This window comes from Platalea leucorodia (genome assembly GCF_965183815.1).
Source record: "Platalea leucorodia genome assembly, chromosome: 5".
NCBI classification, from domain to species: Eukaryota; Metazoa; Chordata; class Aves; order Pelecaniformes; family Threskiornithidae; genus Platalea; species Platalea leucorodia.
Genome location: NC_138827.1, coordinates 83,680,099 through 83,702,605, shown reverse-complemented (window position 1 = coordinate 83,702,605; position 22,507 = coordinate 83,680,099). Strand labels below are relative to the sequence as shown.

Genomic DNA, 22,507 nt, shown 5'->3' with positions numbered 1-22,507 from the left:
AAAGTAAAGTCTTGCTGCTGCTCACCTTGCAGAGGAGGAGGAGTCCAAATCCCTGATCTCCTCCGATTAAGTGAGGGGTTTGGACCCAAGTGAGTTCAGGTGGAGGGCTCTATCTTGAGAATACAGACAGTGCCACTTGATCAATGAATTTTAAGTAACAATTAAAAGGGCAACATCTTTGACAGAAAAGACCAAAAGAGTCACCACAAATGAAGGAGAAGTCCCATGTTCCATACCGATTTAGACCAACACGGAGTCTGCTTCAGGCTATTGCTTCAAAAAGTACAATTTATTGGTTAAATGAAAACTTAAGAGGAAAACAATTAAGTCTTTCCTGTTTTTCAAAAAGGAATGAAACTCAAAAACTTTTCTTACGCTGGCTACCTACCCAAGAACATCCTAACAACTTGGGCCTTTCTGTGATCTACTGAAACCTACCTACTTTTTGCACCTTATCAATTCTACCCAATTCAGTTGTCCAAAACAGTGACCCTGTGCTCCTTAGACTACCACCTCAATCTCAGTTCAAGTGTTAGATGGGAAACAGTTGATTAGTGACAGTCAGGGCTGTCCCCTCTTCCTGGGAGGGCCACTCTTTTCAAAATCTTTAATGACATTTGCAAAACTGCATAATTCAGAATGAGTGTCCTGGACTTCAAAGAGAATTAACAAATATTTAACTGAATAAGCAATTAATAAAATGGGTGGAAAAAACTTCAGAATTTCTCATGGAACCAAGTAACATGCAATTCACTTGGGAAGAATGGAAGACTGGGACAGATTATTGTATATTTTTATAATGTCATAGCTCTGAATATTTGGAAGATGTTCAAAAAGAATTGATCCTAATTTACATAATAAAAAGTACATTCATGCTGAGGCCTTGGTATGATGACAGATTGTTTTCAACGGCAGTCCTGGCTAACAGTCTTTCACTCCTAGTACTGTACCTCTGTACGGCAACATGGAAGCCCTGTAAGCTGCCACTGAGAAAAAGGAATGTGGAGCAACACCTTCCCTCTCAGTATTTGAGATCTTCAAAATATAGCAAATAGACTTTTGGCAACAAATAAAAAAGCCTTAACAATAAAGTTAAGACAAAGCCTGCCACACAATAAAAACAAGTAGCTTCAAGCGTGGGAAATGTAGGGGGTTGAATACAGGATATGTGGAGGAAAAAAAAAAGGCAGATAATTTACAAACACTCCTTTTCAGATCACAGCACTACAAACAGCGATGCACACTGCTACATCAGCTCCACTGGATACCCCACCACGCTGACACCCTCAGGCCTTGAAGGGAAAGAGTCTCTCTTCTCTCTGCCAAACGGCTTCTCCAGAACTCAGCCAAGGCTTTCAGACTTAACACGGGGGAGATTTCTGCCTTGGGGTACCACACAGCTACAGGTTGAAAAGAAGAAGGAAAAAAAAAAAAAAACCCCACACCAAAAGAAAGAACCAGAGACCGTGGAGTTTATCTGGCACTTGTGTGATTACGTAGCTGAAAAGCTCAGCCTTCACTATCAAACAAATCCTAAGTCCACGCTTTGGAGCGCTAAGTGGTTTTAAACCCCAATGCTGGCAACCGGAGCTGTGGGCTCCTGCAGGTGCTCCGTGCTTTCTAGGATCAGGCCTTTGCGAGCGCACTGCAAACAAACAGGAGTCAAGCTTGCCATCGTCTTAGGGGCACAGCTAAGCGTTTCTGTTTTACACGGGGTTTGTTAACACACCAGTTCCTTGGCGATTTTACATACACGCTAAATAAAACTAGGTACTGAACTGTAAAACTCTGCCAGTCTTCAGGCTCCAAAAGCCCTTCAGTTACTTTATCAGCAGAGCCCTTGAAACCAGAAATAAGTAGCTTGGCTCTTTTTCCAGTGTTTAGACCATTTTACTCCTGACATTTAGGGTTTGCAAATAAAAGATCTGCGATTTCTCCAGTATTTATATTACCCTGTATGAAGCATTTTTTTTCCTCCTGGTTTTATACCTTCTATTAACGTAACACTTATTTCATGACTGCATTCACTTAGACATTAAAGAAAAAGTCCTTATTTGATAGACTTGTGGAAGCTTGTTAGTGACTATATCTAACCCAAAAAGCAGCACTAGGATTTGAAATACTGGTAATGTGTAAGGCCTTAAGTCAACACAGTCCTCCTAGGCAAAAATTCTGATCCATACTCTGTCTTTTAAAAGATAGTATCTACAATTACGCAACTGCACAGAATAGAGAAAGCAGACATTTAAAAAGAACACACATTTTGAGCTAATATACTTCAATTAAGATGGCCAAAATGGTCAATTAATTAAATGTAATTATTAATACTAAAAAAATTTGTGAAATAACACACAACACTATCTTGGGGGATTTCTTTTGTGGCAGTGAAGCAACAGATTACAAATTTTTTACTCTTTTGGGAAAATAAGAGATTAGAGTAAGTAAGAGGGGAAATGGAAGGGGCAGGATAGGAGAACAAATCAGAACATATTTCTTCCACCAAAATTGATTCTGTTAATGATTAACTCAACTCACACAGGTTATTTCAAGTGGAATATTTGTACTAGCAACAGTGTCAAAACAGATCCTAAATCAAAGTCTTCTCTTTTTGTGTTTTTCATTGGTGGTTTTTGCTCTATGTCGATGTATCATAACATTATCAACATTCAAATTAAAATTTGACTTTTTTTCCACATACTGCACATCTATCTGCAAAGATTAGACATTTAAATGATCAAATGTTAATTTTTCTCCCAGCAGCCCTTTTGAAATTGAATTTTCTACTGGGTTGGTCTGAGTCTTGAATAAGGCACTGCTCAAACTGAACTGAGGCAGCTGACATTTTTTGAATGCCAAGACAAGGTAGAATTTTAGGGCAGAAGTTGTGGGAAATGATAAGCACTAGTTTTTCTCCCTTTTTTCCTCAATTACAAGTTTCATTGGAGGTAGCAGGATCTGAATTTATATTTGCTATGGATGTTTATTATCTGGGTTGCATATAATTTGGGGGTGTTACTTTCTCAACCCTAAATGCAGCTTGGCAACAACATGGGGGGGAAAAAAGGTTGAAAAATGACTGGTCTTATAATGTGTCAACATCAGATGGCTCATTTTTTCATTTCAAGGAGTTAACATTTCAGAAATCAGAGCTAAGCAGAACTAACCTTTAGCAAACAAAGTCAAGACTTCACAAGATTTCCAAGTGTTATGTAAAGCCACATGAGATATTAGACATTAGATATAAGAATCTGCTTGCAAATCCTGATCCTGCTTTCTATGCTGAATGGTATCCTGAGAAAAGGGCAAGTTTAATGTAAGCATGCTGAGGCAGAAATCAACTTAGGCTCTAAGCTGATTCAATTTTGAAATGCTTTCTGAGACACCTGCCTAAGCAGTCTCTAAGAGAAGGCACAATTTTTGGCATCATGGAACCCACTGAAGAGCCTGATTAGTACTCATTAACATTTTCAGTAGTCCACCAAAATTAAACAATCCCCTTCAAAATGTTCTTGAATTACTGGTTATTCCTGTGCATAACATGGTGCTATCACCTCCCATCCAAGTCAGGCCCCGGACACTGGGGAAGCTCGGGACCGGGACCCTGATCAAAGGCATTCCACCAGCTGCTGGACATTTTTTTCCTGCGGGTCTGCAATAGGGAACAAGGATTGCATCTCTGTACAACAAATACCTGCAGACTTGCAAACGCTCACAGATTTTACAGGCCCCATGCTACCAAATCAGCTTTTTGTTTTCCAACAAGAGATCCTCGATGGTGGTAACTTTTACCAATCTGTTTTCCTAGTGCTTCTTTTACAAGCAGCTGTGGCTGAAACATTCCTTCCACTCTCCTCTCCTCCCTCGCCCCCACTTCCTAAAGGAAATTCCATGGGATCACCTCTCCTCCGGCCCCACACTGCAACAGAACTCTCATCTCCTGTGGGAGATGGAGCTTGTGCAATCGCTGGGTCCCTGCATCTGCGGCCACAGTGCAGACACAGCGTTCCTCGGTGCATTTGTATTCAGAATGCTTGGTTTTTAAGACGGTGTGCTGAGGGGAGCTGCTGATTACTGTTAGGCTAAATGAAATACTGAGTTTGAAAAGCTTCAGTCTTTGCTTAATCATAAAATGGAAAGAGAAAATTAAAACTATATTTGTTTTAAATTCAAGGCATCTCAAGAGACTGTCTGCATCCACAGGATAGGACTCTAGAAGACAACTTTTTTCACTTTTTTCTCAGTTACAATTTCCCAAAAAATACATACGGCTCCCTAATGACATTCTACAAGGTGTTATTGTACAAAAAAATACACTGGAACTCCACAGAGAGGATTTCAGCGTGGATTTAATTTGATCATGAATGTAAAGCTGTCTGAATTTTATTTCTGCCTAATTAAAGTGCAAATATTGAGGGGAAGACAGAGAGTCTTCCTTCACATCATGCCAGGATAGACACTTCATACCATGACTGCTGGAAGCACTTGCTAAAAAATAAAGGAAATACGACTAAACCAAACATTACATCTCCAGGCCAATCGCAATTCCCACGGCATACCATGCAAATGCCTCGCCACTGACTGTGGAAGTCACCCTAACAAAAAGAAGCATTTCAGTCTCCCCGTGAGGCCTACATCTCTCCAGTGCATCTGGCAAAAGGGACATACAAAACTGAATACTGTTTCTTTTCAGATGTAGAAATGGGATACTTCCTTCTGACAGCAACTTCTTAAAAGATCATCAGCTAAGACAGAAGCTAGCAGAGCCGGTTTACATACCATACTGGCATGCAACTCCTCCTCTGGCAGTTTGTCTAGCTGAGAACCTGGGTGCATCAGCTGGGCAGAACACAAGGGAGGTTATCTAAATCCTGGCCCCGAGGTTACTGCGGGTGTTTCTCTGCAGCACTGCCCTGTGTTCCACACCACCGTGTGCCTACACAGGCAACACAGCACGATCGGTTATTACACCTAGGGAACACGGCTTCACCATTCTTGGTGTTATGCTTGCTCTGAAGAGCAAAACGTGATGAAAAAGTACCATTAAGGGAATTCTACTGTAGATTATACAAAATCCAAACCATGCCACAGTGCTTGAAGAAAGAATAAAGATGATGATGATGCTGGTGCCATACAACATAGAGCTGAACATTACGAATCACATACTGCTCAATTGCTAAAGAATTTACCTCCTCCTGCAACCAAATGATATTCTGTAAACCTGGTGTTATTTATAGAGATGTATGCAATAATACTGTTTTAAAAAATGCTTACATAAACCTCTAAAAGAACTAATTTGTAGATGACTTCTTTCCACCCTAAAAAAGTAAGAACAATAGATAGGCTCCTGCTCCATTATAATCAGTATTAATACTGATCTCAAAGGGAACAGTTTCAGAGACACTGATGTATCACACTTAATTATATGACATGAAATCACATTCCACATAATTATGAATGCAATATTTCACTAGAGCTGACAAACCATGAAAGAAAAATGCAAGAAAAATGGAGACTAAAGAAGAAAGGAAAGAAGAGAAAATACTTTCAAAAATTGGAGAAGTTAGCTTTGAAATCTTCCATTCCGCTTTCCCTTACTGCACCATCTATCTAAAGGGGTTGTATTCACATGCTACAGGCATTTCCTTAGACTGAACTGAGCAGCAGTGACCTGCCCAGACCATTCTCCCAAAAGAGTTAAATGCAAAAGGCAGTCAGACTATTTTCTAAAGTCCAGCCATGTCCTTTTTCTAATGAGATATGCTAAGTAAAATTAGCAGATTTCTTGCTCTTAACTGACCACAGTGACGACAGCTCGCTGCTACAGTAAATGTTTGAGCTCCAGTTCACCACTTCTCAGTCCTGAGTGTATTTGAAGGAGATGGGAAATGGCAGGACGGGGAGAGGTCACAATTACACGGCAAGCAAAGAACACGGAAACATTAACATGCTAATGGCTGTCACATGACTTAATAAAAATGTGTGTTTTATTAAGAGCAGGGAATTGAAACAACTTTTAGGTGCTCTTGCCCCGAAACAGGGAAACATTAGAGCATGCAACTACAAAAAAACGTTTCCATGCTGTAGAAACAAAGCTGTATAGCAGGCCTGGCTCAAATGTTTCAAAACAGCCATTAGCCTGCCATTAGCTTTAGCTATGCTTGTGTTCATGATGCTGAATATTTACGAAGGAATCCTTAAAATACTCTCTCAACAAGAAACGTGATTTCCCAAAACACATAAGCAAAGGCAGCCGCTACAAGGTTCTGTCTTTGTGTTCTTCTGGCCATCCTCGAGCAGAACAATGTCTGTCAGGGTAATTATATCACTAACTTTGTTACCTTAAACCAGCTGCTTTCCTAATTGTAATCCCATTAAAAACCCACATTACAACCATACAGCAATAATTTAAGAGGGAAGGCTTAAGTGAAACTGTCCAGAGCAAAAATAGATTTTAAAAAAATATATCATATTGACTACGAACAGCTCGATACAAGCGACACAGTATGAGCAAATGGCCTGGAAGGGAGCACACCAAAGGGTGGGCTAGCGTGATGATTTATGCTGAACTGAATGGGGGAGACCTGGGTTAAGCCTCAAAGCTTGAAATCTTACCCTGGGACTGGGGATTGTTGGGAGGATGAAGGGTCTACTGTATCATCCTCATTTAATGATGTAAATGGCACAAAAGGAGGTCTGTGAAGAAATTCAGTGTTACAGAGATACCATGCTGCAGGCTAGTGAGTAAATCATAAGCAAGACGGTGGAAAGCACAGGGCTTTGGAACCGTGTGGCTTGGGCATAAAGGTCATCCACAGTGAAACACAGCACTTAGTGAAAGTCTGGAAAGCACCTAGAAAATGTGTCAAAGCAAGTTACAAACTCCTGGCTGAATCTCCTAAGACACAATTACTTAAGTCCCTAATCACATAAGCAGTCTCAACAATTTCAGTGAATAACTGGAATGGATTTAATCTTGCATCTTCAGATCCAGATATTAAATATGCTACAAGAAATTACTGTCTAACAGTCGCCAAATAAGAAAGTACAATTAAAGCCTAAATAATGTATTCATAAACAGAAAGCCAACACAACAGCTGAAGGAGGCACATCAAGCAAGTACTGATAGCCACGCCGGGGGAAGGGAGTACAATTAATTAGGCATGGCTGAGGCTAACACTGCTCCAGCAACCCTGCAAAACCAGCACTTCATGGCAGAGGTTTGCTCAGTACAGTAGAGCTCATGCAATGGCACTACATGGCTCGGGGAAAGAAACTGCACAGCAGAGTCAGGCATCTTCCTGCAGGCTTCCCCAAACCGTGCTCATCGGCTCCTTACTCTAATTTCTCCTTTCCTCTCTTCTTGTCCTTCTATTTAGCTGATCGCTCCTGTCCAGTCTTCCACGGAAAAGATAGTATCTGTGGGCCACTGCATCGATTGCTTTGCCTACCCTTACATACCTAATGGAAAGCTCTTATGGCCAGGACTGCCTCACATGGCGTCCCCCTGACACTCCGGGCTCTGGTTCTGGGTTGGCTGTTACGGCATCCTTGCGACAAACATAATACCTACCTTACTCTTCCCCACGCTTCTGCCTCTGGCACAACTGATATGAAGAAATTTGTTTTCCCAACACAGAACTGGAGTAGCAGGCTTGAGTTTGAATGAACTATTATTCAGAAACACGGCAGCTTCATTTCCCACATAAAAGCCAATAATACTGTCTGAAAATAGCTAGCTGTACTCCCAGCTAAGCCTTCACAACAAAATTATAATATGCTCTTTTCATCTTGGAGAAGAGGAGAAAGCTTCACCTAATAGAGCACTAGAAAGAAGCAAGCCGATGGAGGTGGAGAGCAGATTTGTAGAGACGTATATTGGCAAACTGCGCTCTTGCCAGGAAAGTACTTTTCCACAAAAATGGTTAACATTTGCTAACTGTGTTCGTAAATACTGCACAGCTGTGCTACAACAGGAAAGCAAGCCCAACACTTCTATAACGTGATAAGAGGTTTCTCTAGTGATTCACCAAAAATAATTAATCAAAATAAAAACATGGCCAAAATTAACGCTGCTGTTTGTGAGCAAGAACTAAAGCAAACATGAACTAAAGCAAATAAAAGTCACTGTATAACCAGACCCACACACACACACACACAAGAACTCTGTAGATTTTTCTGCCTTGTATTCTGAGGGATTATATTGAAAGCAATATTCCCCTACAATAACCATCACTGAAAATAACTTTTCAGCACAGTATATGACACAAGTCTATGATGATCAGAGGGAAAAATCTGTGCAGATGGGACGTTTCTGGCATTTGTAGTGACAATGACGTTTTTCAACCATTATTTCCTCAGCCCACAGGTGGTTTTCTGTCTTGTCTGACAACAGCCAAAAGATATAAAACAAAAGCCAGTCACCTTTTTCTGTACATCCACTGAAAACTGCTTATTGCCAGCTAGGAAGATCATCTCTACAATATGCAGAGCAGCCTTTCTATCCATTCTTAGCATCAAGCACTCCAGTGGACACTGTCTTAGGACAGTAAGATCCACCCTATATGGGGAAAAGGAGCTAAAATTACTCTAAAGCCTCCCAATAAAATCTTAGGCATTTGGAAAGAGTTAATGAAAATATTTCAGAGATCTGGAGTAAATAGCCGTTTCTTCATTGACTTCTACATGTCCAAGATTTTATTCTTCATTTATTTTATATTGTGTCAGCTTAAACAATGAGCATGGCAGGTTCACTTTCAAGAGTATCTTGCCCTCTATGTCCTAGAAGTTTAGGCAGATTTGTAGGAAGGAAGCGTTTTGCATCTGAAACTTTCCATAGTCTACAGAAGTGGATTACTGAGCTTCTGTGAACAAGGAGTGAGTGCCGTCATTTGTATCTTACTGCAGCATCAAGTTAGTTGCTAAGGGGCTATGTTGGCAGAGAAGCCTAAGGCTCTTAATAGATTACCCAGATTTTTGAAAGATATTCCAAGCCTAAAATTTCTGGACATCTCACTTGGTTCCTCAGCAGAAATGGAGAATTTTGAGACAGGGCTTCCTTTCCTCACAAGTTAGACATTTCAAAGAGAAACCTCTCATAGGAAGAAACGCCACGAGCATCCAAGTCTATAAATTCACATCAGAATTGATTTAATAACTTCATGGCTGCAGTTCTTGCCTTTTCTTTATTTGCAAAATTCATGCTGTTCCAACTACAATTACATATTGAACCGCGACAACAAAATTGGATTCTTTGGCTATCCAAGAGGAAAAGGACCAGTTACAGCAAAGTATTGAACATATTTTTTCTAGGATGTTCATGCATCGATGACATCCAAGACCGTGCAAACCAAAACATCTTCAGAAAGAGATTAAGGTGCTATAGTAACCACTGCACAAACAGTAGTTACTGGGTGGTGCCAGTGCAAAATAACCTCACAACTCTGTCCTAAGATAACACGAGTGCGCAGGCCAAGGTTTCTGCATCAGTTCAAAAGACAAAAATGGGAAGGAAAAATCCACTTCTGTAAAATATGCATTTGCAACTAAAATTCAAGTGACAAGAGGTCATTGTCACACGGGCAGCTGTACAAAGTTTAATTTATCAATGAATCTTTTCACAGATTGATGATCTGTCCTCTTTTCTGTAAAACACATGGATTTCATTTGCTGTTGGGAAAATGACCAAATGGAAAATTTTGTTCTTTATAGACCTGAGAGCAAGTTGTTTTTATTATAATACTGACTGATATGTGACTACTATCTTGAAAGTCCAAGTTTTGCTTAAAGAAGAAAAAAATAAAAATTCTTCTCTATAAATTAGGTATCAGATTTTTTGCAATATTCAAAATCAAAGACACTTCATATAAGCTGGGATCCAAGACTTGCAGGTTTTCCTAGCTATTTTGCTAACTTGTGATCTTGGGCATGTATTTTTGTATATTACTAGCTACTTGTCTGTTAAATTGAACATAAAATTACTTTGAGAATCTCAGACAGTAGTGTTATATACAAATCTTAATGATTCTCCTTTCATTCAAGAGAGATTTGGGTGGTTTCTTAAAGGTAGTATTGAAAATTTAGCTAAGTACTTTTGATTTCAAAATAATCCAGAAAGTGCACTATGAATTTCAGAAGTACTAAGGATTTTAAAAATTCTGTAAAACATTTAAGAAAGATGATTTTAAACAGTGTATAAACAACATCATTGCACAGTCTCTTGACATCTGACCCACATTTGAAAGTAACTAAAAGGCATGTGCTACTGTAAAAATTAAAAAACAAAACCAAAAACTCACAAAAGCAAAAAAAATCTCATGTTAACAACATTGCCTGAAACCCTTCTGCTAAGCCAAGTCTACCCAGAACTCCAGCCACGAGGGAGGATTCTTACAGAGATTGACTATTTCCAGTCATAAATATAGCTGTGCAGTAATGTACAGCCAACATAAATTAGTCTGAAACTAGGATAAGCATTCAAATGCACGCTGTAATTTACAGTGATGTGGAACGATTACTTGAGAAGTTTGTTTTAACAGCTTATCTTAGTAGTGAACAGAGGAGACCCTCTGTTGCAGGTTCTTAACAGCAAGTTTCACATTCAGGTGTTAATTTTCATTTATCTATGATTTCAACAGCATCAGGCAGCAGGACGGTGATCACAGTTTTTCCCAAAGCAATGGGTTGCTTCTGTTCACCACTCTATTTCAACTTTCTTTGCTTCTCCAAAGCACCAAACACATTATTTTCCTTCTAATGGCCAGGGAAGTTGAAACTTGCCATCATACTACAGCACAAGGATTTTCATTTACAAATCTGTTTTACTTCCCGCACAATCCAAACACTCATTTTGTATACCTACTATAAGCTTTAAAAGGTATGACATTGTAATTTATATTTAAGCATAGTACTTACGGTTGGCATAATTTTACCAGGTCCTGATCAGTGGTGTTTGGAGGCAGTGCTCTGATGTAAAGGTTTGTTTTACTTAATTGATCCCATCCTGAGTTGCTGCTGCTACTACTGTTGTTATTACTGCTGGTGGTGCTGGGACTAGGAGGAGCCATTGGGTGGGCTGGTACAATAGACTGCTGCAAAGGAAAAAGCACGTTAGAGTAAACTATAGATAGAAATCACAGCATGCACATTAGCTCAATCTATAGCAGCCTGTTTACCATTTGGAGCGCTGTGTTAAATCTCTGTGTAATTACTCATGTATTTTAAACACACCTGCTTTCACACCACATTTGGGACAGGATGCACAGGCACATTCTAACATACCCAACCACCATCTGAAGCACGCTCAATGCATGACACAGGCTCAAATTATATACAACCTCTGCTGAATATTACTCATAGGATTTTATCACTCTTCATTGTGGCACCTGATGTGAAAAGGAAACACGAGATATTGTTTCTCTAGGTTCCAGCAGGTATAAACTAGGTTTGCTATCACTATGACTATTCCACATGTCATAAATGAATTATTGTGGCAGACACGAAGACTATGCTATTTCCTTAATCTATCCAGAAATATAAAAATAATTAGAAGTCTCTTTTGTATCTCTTCTGGCTTTTCGTACTTCACACAAGACTGCTATTGTTTTTTTAAAGATAGAGAGGGAGCACAGACAGCTTAAGGACCAGACTTTAAATTAATTGCGTGCCTTGGCAGAACTTTCACGCTGCCACTGATCTTAGTATTTGTGGAGTATTTCAAGTGTCAAGAAAAAGGTTCTGTATAATGGCAAAAAATTCAAGTTTCAAAAGGAGAAAAGCACATAAGCACTTCTACCTAGTCCTCAAGGTATCTAATGCTATTGTTCTTAAAATCAGACCCTAATGGCATGTAAAAATGTCCTAGAGAAAATCTGCAGTAGAGCAGTCTTAATCATTTACATTAACAACAGTATAGCAGGACATTGTACAGAAAGTGTTATGAACAGGTCTGTGGTGTTGTAAAAGAGGAATACTTTAACAAATATACTAGAGAACTAAAGTTGCCAGTAAAAGTCTTGCTACTATGAGGTTTTCACTGACAAAAACTGGCTGCGTGCAGCCCTTTTTTTGCAAAAGCCTGAGCCTCCACAGCTCAAGAAGCTCAGAGCGAAGAACCAACGGGGGGGGGGCGTGGAATATAAAGTGAGGTGTCAGTGTAGACTCACTTGTTCCCGCCCCGGTGCCACCTTCTTCTTTGGACTAGCACAAACAGTTGTGTAGCCACAGCCTGAACCAAAAAAAATTATCTTCCCTGATCTGGTTCACCACATGTGCTTTTGTGCTGCGCAAAAGCTTTGGCTGTCACAAGGCAGGGAACAGGAATGTGTAGGCAGAGAGGAGGGGATTACAGTTCACCTTGGTTTAAAGCATCCATGAAACTACAGCTTTAATACACAAGAAAAGTGAAACTATTTTGGAGATAACCTCGGGAAACTGGAATGAAATTGTGAGTGGGAGAAAAGTACAAAGACATGCCTTATATCAGATACTTTATGACAATTATGTGTTTCTTTTTTGTGTTTCCCTAGGAAGGTTTTGAAATCTTCCCGTTCAGCATATTGCAAAGTTTATTATGCAGCAGTAATAGCTTGGAACAACAAACTGCAACGCTCGCTATAAAATCAACATTGATATTTAGAAACATTGTTGTTGCCTAATTTAGTTGAACTGAAAATTACCAAAAAGAATTAAATATATTCCTGATCATTTAACATTTCAAAACTCAATACCTGTATTTCATTGCCATAGGGTTGGGGGATTTTTTGTTTGTTTTTAAATAAAGATTTTTAGAAACATCAAATCTCTTCCAAAAGATTTGTACTTGGAGTTGAAGCGCTGGTCTAGAATTTCTTCCAGGCATGATTTAAAATGGGAAAAAGATTAAACCCTCCCTCCAAGTTTGTAATGGAAACATTGACGGATTTTAACTATAGCAGCACAAGTCAGGCTGTCAGACTGTTCTGCTTCCAGTAACGCCAGGCAATTATTTTTAGGGTTAGAAGCAATGCAGAATGACAGAGCAACTAGTTTCAAAACATCTTCATAACAAACTGAACAAACTTAGTCTGGCACGGTGCTGCTGTTCTCTTCAAAAAGCCTTCAGCAGAGCTCTCAAAGCGCACACAGGGATCAAATGCACAACTGCTCTGTTCAAGGTATCAAAACACACGCTTCCCTCATGCATGCATGTACAGCTGCCATAGGAGTCAACATACACGTACCAGTCTTCATCTTAACTAGTAATTACTCTTGGAGACTAAGAGCCTCTCTTCTGTTTCTCAGTATCTTTGGTTTGGTTTTGCTTTTACTTCTTACAATGTTTTTCCCTTAAAATCTTTGTTTTTCTATGTTATGAAGAACAGGAGTTTTGTAAAATCTTGTCACCAGCTGGCCAAAGGCAGGAGAGAAAAATGTCTGTGTGTGTAGAGAGCAGGAATCTTAACTCTGTCTTCTTGTAAAACATAAACACTCCATTCTGAGAAATTTAAACTTTTATTTAAACATGAAGATGCTCTAGTGCTAGTGGTCACATCCAAATATGATAGGAATGTAAATGTGATTACAGTTGTCTTCCCAAGTTTACAGACAGAAGGTTTTTTCACTGCTTCCACAGAAACTCATACCTTTACCAGCCTCAAAGCTTTATAAAACACAGATGCTGGGCATAATGCGGCTCTCAAACCCTGCAACCTAGTGACACACAGACAACCATTAAAGGGCCAGTGACATCTTAAAGCCATACGACTTAAAACACATTTTCTACGTTAAAACTTAATTTTAAAATCTGAATCACTCTTTTTGCTCTGTTCCTCATCGACAACTACTTGTAAAAACTAAATGATAGAGGTCCCTCTTTTGTTCAAAGGGGCTTTCCTTCACCAGTTGCAGTTGCTGCAAAAGGCTTGGTGGTGGTGCAGAGCCTTGCTGCTGGAGCTGTGCTGGCAGAGCCTCCTACGCTGACAGCGCATGCCAAGAGAAGAGTTTTTCTGCTGGCGTAGTTGCATCACCTCCCCAAACGACATAAGCTAAGCTGATAAAAGTTCTCTTCGGCCAGCACAGCTGCATCCAGCCTGGGGTTTTGCCAATGTATCCATGTCAGCGAGGATGCATGACTTTTTTCCACGCCCCTGGCTGATACAGTGCTCATTGGCAAGATGTTCTGCAGTGGAGACCTGGCCAAAGTTTGGGGTTGTTTGTTTAGAAACAGCTTTCATGAACACTAACTGAAAGCTTTTTCTAAAATCTGAAATCAATTTTGAAAAGTTTTGTTTTACAAACTGTAGTCTCTGCCACAAATTCCTATCAAAAGCTGTTCTTAAGATTCTATCATATGGACTTCACAACAGTTTGCAATAATGTAACATACATAAAACCACATTCATTAATTTTTCTTTTTAAACATTGCATCTTAACACACTGAACACAAGTAGCGGAGGAGTAAATCTAAGTAACAGACCATTATTTCTTGTGACAATATTCCTGTTCACAAGAAATATAATTTTCACACTGGTTTGCCATTTCCTCCTTAGTCTTCGCTCCCCAAGGTAATTAGGGATCACTCTCCACAGCAGTTTCCTTCCTGTCATCTTCAACAAACATCTAAGCAAAAAAGGCTAGTGACAGAATGATCATCCTATATGCTGTATGATCACTCCATCCCATTCTGGAGCCAGCTGTGAGGAGCTCCCAACACCCTTGCCTGATCTCCGAGGGACCTTCCCTACAGCCCTCCACAGCCCGACCGCAGCAGTGGGAAAACCACAGGTACTCATTAGGAAAAGGAAAAGCTCAGTGACAGAACAGGCACCATGGAGTGCCTTAAACCAAGGAAAACTGCCTGCCTGTGTTTTCTTCTTGATATAAAATCCAAACAGGAATAATCACAAGTATTGAAAAACAACTGGAGAATATACTCATCTTTATATGAACCATTCCTGTCTGTCTTATAAACCACTCTATGCTTAAGGACTGGAAATGAGTCAGAGCAGGATTTTGCCTGCCAAGGAGGAGAAGAACCTCTTTGCTGTCAACAGGAAAGAAACCACACAAAAAAACACCCAACCAAAACAAAATGGAATAACCCTTCGAAATTCCTTTGACCTGGGAGTTGAGCGATACTGATCCTTGCTTGCCTTCAGACTACGCAAGTCCAAGGAAACTCCAACAAGCAGAAGGTAACTTGGATAATGACTGTCCCAAAGCAGAGCGTGATTATTATGGTAGCAATCCATTTAAGTCTCTAACTTTGTGTTATAAAAGCATGTCTATGAAGTTATATAACACGCTAGCATTTAATTATGAGTTCCTTCGCTCAGCTAAAATTCCTGATGGGAAAAGTCCATGACTTTTAACAACAGAGTTAGTTCTCACACATCTACTCTAAATTGAAACCATAAATTACAGCACACATTAACTATCTGATTTAGCCTGAACTGCTACTTGGATCATCTCATAGTTTCAAAATCTTGTCACTGGTGTTTGCCTAGCTTTGCTCAGGTGATTAAGCTTCAGGTACCTGCTTACCCTGCCTGACTTTGCCTAACCTCCCTGTTTCACTAAACAGCATTTTGAAACAGCACCTTCAGTAACTGGCATTGATATAAAAATTACCATACATTTTTGTGAATGTGTGCAACAGTGATAAAAAGTATTAAATTACATGAATCCGGAAAATTTCTGGCTTAAACTGGGTGTTGATTTTTTATTTATTTATTAATCTACTTAACACAGAACTTTACATGTACAATAAAAGCGAGGGCTCAGGAAAATAGAAGATGCCACATCTAGTGAAGCAAGACACTGCCACGCTTAGTGCACAACTTAGGAAATAGAAGGCTGTTTGGAATAAAATCATGTCCCAAACAGAAAGAACTCCAAATGTTTAACAGAAATGACTGTTCACTGATTAAGACAGTTGCTTTATCACCTTCCTTTAGATAAGGAAACATTAAATCTTGATCGCTTAGTCTAAGCCTGCAAACCGACGGCTGTAGAGGAGTTGCCATTTTGAGTGTCCTGCACTATTCTATTTCATGGTTTCCATCATCGTGTCTGAAATGTTATGGCAAGCAAAACTGAATTTCTGGAGGCCTCTCCAAGTCCAATTCTCAGTGGACATGAGTCAACCAGTAGAAACAAAGATCTGCCGCTGCTGTATTCACATCTCCTGCCTTAGGGTAGGTGCTCTGACTGTTGTTCTTCAGTCTGTCAGCACTTGTCACAGGAAGATTCAGCAAGTTGGTCGCTTTCTAAGCATTTTCAGGGTGATACCAGTATAAAGTGTAGAGAACATCTCAGAAGCTGGGTCTTCTGGACTCCTGCTGAAAATCTCTTCAGGAGGGAAAAACCCTGAGACCTGCCCCCTCTTCCTCCTTTAAACCACCGATCTTAACTTCTCCTTACATGGATAAAGAACATGGTCTCACAGTGATGCTGCAAGAGTTAACAGGACTATTCCAGCAAGGGCTAGTTTACTGCACAAGGCTGAGACCACGGATATCATGTCTCATGATCATACAGAGCTGTTTTGCACACCCAGGATCCAAGCCTATTCCATCTTCCCTTAGATAGTGAAGATGGGTGTTGGTGCTCCAGCCACAGGGAGCAGAAACAACCAGGTGCTGGGAAGAGGCAGGACCCCGTGGGTGGAGGCTGGCATCAAGCAGAGACTCTCCTTGTTACGAAATATCACAGGCAGACCAGAAGCACCTGGAGATCCAGCCCTGGGTTTCTCCCAAAAAGCTCTCTAAACCTTCCATATCTTTGGCATGGAAGAACTATGCCCAAAAAACTACAGCTGGCATTATGATAATGATGGACTGCAACAATCAGGTTGAAAATTAAGTACTCGGGGGGGGGGAACAAACACACTGAACAGGGAAAAACAAAAAGCCTCTCAGCTTTAATTTATTCCTTAACACATAAGTTTTAAGAGGAGCAAGATAAAAATAGAGGGTTATGCCCTTTTTCTTGCCTGTATGTTATAGCCAAGTCCTATGAAAACTATTTTTCTAAATACAGATGACAGTCTTCTCCATACTAAAAGGAAATAAAAGGAAACAAAAACATACGTAGATATCATCACGTATGCATGAAAGTAAAAAAAAGTTATTTTCACTTTGACTTTTTTTTTTTTTAATTAATATTGTCTTTCTTCTCAAGTCCATTGTGTTTTAACTAAATTGAACCATCTTGCCAGAAAGAACAAGCAGCTTTTCCAGCAAAATCCAGGAAAGGAGTCAATACACCTCTTTTTCTGAGCTGTTTAAGAAGCCCTTCCTTGAAATGCAGAAATGCAGGAGTAAGTAGGTGCTTTTCTCAGCTTCCTTTTTAAAAGATCTTTATGGAGAGTGGTTTGATCAGCAACGAAACAAGACAAAGTCTAGCATAAACCCTTAGTCATAGCTCAGATGCTCCTAACAATTTCACCCCTAGACTATTCTGATTATAACCCAAGCTCTCTCCCCACTGACAGCTATTTTGCTTCCTTTTCCTCAGGATGGTGAGAGGACAAACCACCCTTCACAGTAACACAGAAGGGCTAAACTTGTTCTCACCAGAAAGCAACGATTACTAACAACAGAAAGTACAGAAGCAAACCATTCCAGTTTGCTACAAAATGTCACGTTCCCATATTTTTTTACAGGAGATGGAACCAATATTATTTAAATGATACATATCAAAGCTTAATGCAACGGCAATCTTCTGCTAGTAATGAGACAAAGCTCCAAATCTGTGTATTTCCTTTTTATGAATAGAATTGAAAAAGTGGGAGCGTAATCCTGGCCACATTGAATTATATGACAAAACCCAGGCTGATGCTACTGAACAGTTTTTTCTCCAAGAACAGTTTTTTTTCATTACTATTATTATTACTAAAAAAAAAAAAAATCTCTAACTTAGAGACAGCAGGAGAGGTTGCAACAACAGAGCAAGCAATGGATGCAGGAAGCTCCTCCTGGTTCAGGTAGCTCTTCTAAAGTCACAGTGATAATGAAAAAGCTTCAAAGTTCCCAGGAGCTCACCTACTCCATTGACTTTATCCCCTGGCAGAGATTTTTAAGTGCTCCACTGACTGACTCCCCTAGTCCAGAGACAAATAGAAAGTGCCGGATACATGCAACTAGCTGCACCACAGCACAAAAGGTATCTATCACAAAGGAGACAGACGGGAGTGCTGAGCTGGGCTATGTCCTGTTCCTCTGCCGATGCTGTCAACCCTTCTCCCTTCTACTTGCTCATCATGAATCACACCATCGTCTTCCTTCTCTGTTTTATACCTGGATTCCCTGGACAATCCTCTGAAACAATACATTGGTACCATGCCCAAGCCATGACAGAATTACAGACACATCTAAAGCAAAATATTTGAGTTTTAGTTTCTGAAATTTGAACAGGCTGCGGCAATCCAACGGCTAGTCTACGTTAAAAGAATATAAAAAGAAAGTCAAGACACTGAAGCACATGAAGAAAGAGAGCTTGGTATTAAGATCTACTGGACAAAAAAGCATGTACGTGTTTTTGTGGTTAGCCCTTCATTGAGCAACAGACACAAAAGAATTCACTGCTAACTTCCTTCTTGACTCTAGTAAATACGCAGACCTATTTCCTTCAGTGAAACCAGCCAAGGCTTTTGCTCAGGATCCAGAGAGAAAATGGTACTGAATCCCTAGATTATGTTAAAGTTTTTGTTCCAGACTGAGAATTTGAATTACAATTAGAAGAAAACACATTTATTTTCAGAGAGGCTTAACTCACATACTAATAGGTTTATGCGAGCCTCTGAAAGGTAGCAAGTCCAGCACATGACACTGAATACAAATAATAAAAATAATTCCTCCCTTGCATTACACATCTGTTGGTACATGTTAATAGCAGGGTATAAAATCTTACAATGTTCTCCATAACATGAAACATCCAAGATATTGTTGGTAAGAGAAATGCTTCAACTGAAACAGCAATTAACTGAGAAACTCCTGTGTCATGCAGTAGATAAGACTAGACCAGGGATGGTCACATCAGAGCTGGCAAATCACGTACAGCTCACAAGCACTTCAGTGGCAGCTCAGAAGACAGTACTTACAGACTCTAAGTCAAAAATGACTCAGTAAGCTTTTTATGTCTCAAGCTGTGTGATGGGAGAGGGGCCACACTGAGTCATATGCTAGCAGGAAGGTCCTACATAGTGGCATGGGCCATATTCCCAGTGGAGTCCATGAAATGCCAGCAATAAGCACGTGAAAGGTTTCTTAGAGCATTGAAGGCAGCAGCTACGAGCTTTAAGGGGAAAAGTGCAGAAATGTAGTATTTGCATATGCCTCTCGGACAGATGACTATTTCGGTGCTCACAGCGTTAAGAGGTTCAGAGATCCCTAAACTAAAAGGTCATCGTGGTCCCTTCTCACTGTATATAGGACTCTGCTTAAGCATTCATTAAACAGGAAACTCCTACTCACTGCCACCATTTAAAAACTCTTCAGGTGTCAGCCCAAAACAGATGAAAAATCAAAGAAAAGAACAAGTATTCAGGCAATTATTCTACTTCACAAAAGTTGTCGAATTCCCAGGACATGAAAAAAATCGTCCAGCCAAACTGCAGCTGGCACATATAGAATTCCCATAAACAGTTTCACTTCTCTGTCAGCCATCAAATGTCTCGCAATTTTTTTTTTTTTAAAGTGGAAGAGGATGACCCAGGGAATTTCACAGCAGTCAGCTCAACTTCAATTCCCAGAAATATTCTGGAACAAATTCTTGAATAATCAGCTTACAAGAAACTAGAAGATAACAAAATGACAAAGAAGCCCATACAGAATAGATCTGTCAAAAACAGATCACATCAAAACAATCTAATTTTCTTCACTGCCAGTGCAACCAGCTTAGTGGATAAGGCAGAAGCAGTAAGTATCTAGAGATCTTGACAGAGACTTCTGACACCATCTCACATGATATTTTCATCAGCAAAATAAGGAAATATTGCCTAGATCAGGAGTTCCCTTTCTAAGGCACTCTGTAGCAGAAGGGGAGGTGTGGACTGGAGGGGAGCACAAGCTAATATACTCATTAGCTTCTCAGCGTGCACTGTCATGGGAGGGGAGGAAGGGGAGCAAGAGGCACACTGAAAGGCATCATCGATCCTATTGCTTCCTCCTCCTCCCCAGTCCTCAAATTCATGGTACTTTGAGCCTTTTTGTTTTTAACCACTGCTTAATAAGTGAAGTTACCCTAAACAAGACTGAAGATCAGAAGGTGCACTAATACCTCAAAGTAGAAAATAACTGCTCTGATTAGGACAACACAATTTTTTTTTTTTTTTTTTTAGAAAGAAAAATTAAAAACAATCAGACATCTCCCATAATAAAAAATGTAAAGGAAAAATGGCAATTGTTTTTTCTTATTCATGGAATCTGGAAACAAGCGTACTGACATCTGAAAATAAATAATATGTATTATCCTCTGACTGCATTTATAGTGTAATGGGAAGAAGTAACATACCAAAAGCAGCACCACCAGGTGGGACTTAACATATGGAAAATGAGAGCCTTAGATTTATGCTGGTTGGTTTTTGGCTCCGTTGTAGGAAAATAAGAGAAGCAGCAGGTAACCATTTCTCTAAGTGAATCCTGCAAAACTAAGCTCTGGCAGTGAGACTTTCCTGCATCACACAAGGCAGTTACTTCTGTTCAGAGGACAGACTCTTGCAGATCTCCAGCTCAACTGCTATTTTGTTCACCTTTTTTGTCATTACCTGTTGTGAACTTTTACCTCCAGTGCCAACAAATGGGGCCACAGACAACATTCAACGTGATTGAGAACTTACTGTTTTCAAGTACTTCTACTTTTGATACATAAAAATGCATATTTTTGTGGACATAGGTAATTAAGTTTTTAATTTCATAAAGTAGTAAATACGCAACATTCATGAAGTCATCCTCTTTTCTTAACAATTGAGGATGACATCCATCATTGTATTTTGGTGGTTAGTCCAGCTAAGTCTATATATCTCACAAAGCTGCTGTTGATGAGTCTAAGTACCATGTTAAAAAATAGCACAGTACAGACATGTAGATACCCACCGTAGCTTATTCAGAGAACCACTTGAATATCTGTATTACAAAGACTGGCAGTACAGTAATAAAAAAAAAAGTATGTTTGGCCAATCTTTATTTCTTTAAAATAATAGAGAAAGAGATGTTTTCTTCTGAAAAGTTAAAAACTGCAGAAAAGTTTCTGAAGTATTATTTACTGTTCTTCCATATTGTATTAGACTTAAGATTTCTGATAAGCTCTTGCAAGTGTTGTCTCCTACTTTAAAAGTGTCACAGGTTTCATGAAGCACATACGAGAATTCTGCATTTTTTTTAATTTCAGCCTTTTTTAAAAATTATTTTTATAGTGTTTCTTTTTTATTTTTTGTTATTATTTTCCAAACTCTTGCTTTTTCCCCCAAAACTACAATTTCATCATTCTGCTCATCTGGCTATCCTATGCACCCTCTCTCCATAGACAGCAATTATAGGATAGAAACGGCACAGCATTGAAGATGCATGTCAAAAGAAGCATCTGCTTTTTTGGCAAACTCCACACTGTTGGTGGCATTGGAATTATTGCTATACTGTTTGTCACAGGGTTAGACCACAGATGGCTCTTTTGGCTGACATGGGATCCGCTATGTCATTTTCTGTTTATTCAAGTTAAAAAATAAATTGAAGAACTTGTGCCCAACCATGTATGAGGGAGTCAATTCCTGTCAAAATCCCTTTGTCTACAATTGCCGGTTCCTTATGGGCTGTATACTACACCCAGCACAGCAGCAGCATTGTTACTGTGCATCCCTCTCTTCTATTTTAAAGAGGAGGATGTACGTTCTTTTTGGCAAGGCCATCTTTCTGTTATGCCAGTATTTCATAGGTAGCCCAGTGCAGTATACGCCAGCCTAGTCCTGCTTCTCCCGCTGCATTCTTTGACAATGTAGATGGGACAGTGCAGGCAGCTGGCTCTGGCCCTTTCTCCTACATTCCAAAATCTTAACCTTTCTCTGACAGACTACACCCACTTCACTGCAGCCAGCATCTCCAGCTGGAGGAAGGGTGGCATGTCAGAAAAAGCCTTGTAGAAAAAGAAGCCAGTTTTGTAAGACTTAATCATCGAGACTGAGTACGGATGACCCCATGAACAGGCTTCTTTTGAGCTGCACAATTTATGCTTTAAAGTAGAGATCAGTTTAGATATTTTACCCTTCCTACTCAGTTTGCAAATGTTTTTCCTCTTCTAATTGTCTAATGCATTTCTATGTCTCCAGGCCTAACTACTGCAGAGGTATCAGCAAAGAGCAAGCCAGTGTAGACACACTGCACAAGTACCACACAAAGGGTACGGTCACACTGATACCAAGAAGGTCCAATTCTGTTGGTCAGCAGCTTGTTATGTGCCTATGCCAAGTTACAGTTAAACCAACTTCAGTGAGAATGGTAGCATCTTACATCACTTTCCATGGGAATGAATGACTCCT

At 39.7% G+C, this 22,507-nt stretch overlaps 1 protein-coding gene across 8 annotated transcripts in view; it reads right to left on the bottom strand.

The window, feature by feature from the left end:
* Nucleotides 1–22,507, bottom strand: part of RBMS1 (RNA binding motif single stranded interacting protein 1) — a 96,981-nt gene that overhangs the window by 58,100 nt on the left and 16,374 nt on the right. For 7 of the 8 annotated variants that reach the window (XM_082313325.1, XM_082313322.1, XM_082313321.1 and 4 more), the window contains exon 2: nt 10,912–11,087. In XM_082313325.1, the coding sequence (XP_082169451.1) occupies nt 10,912–11,087 (176 nt within the window). The remainder of the gene's footprint in view (nt 1–10,911; nt 11,088–22,507) is intronic. The other variant, XM_082313320.1, reaches the window with a different exon arrangement.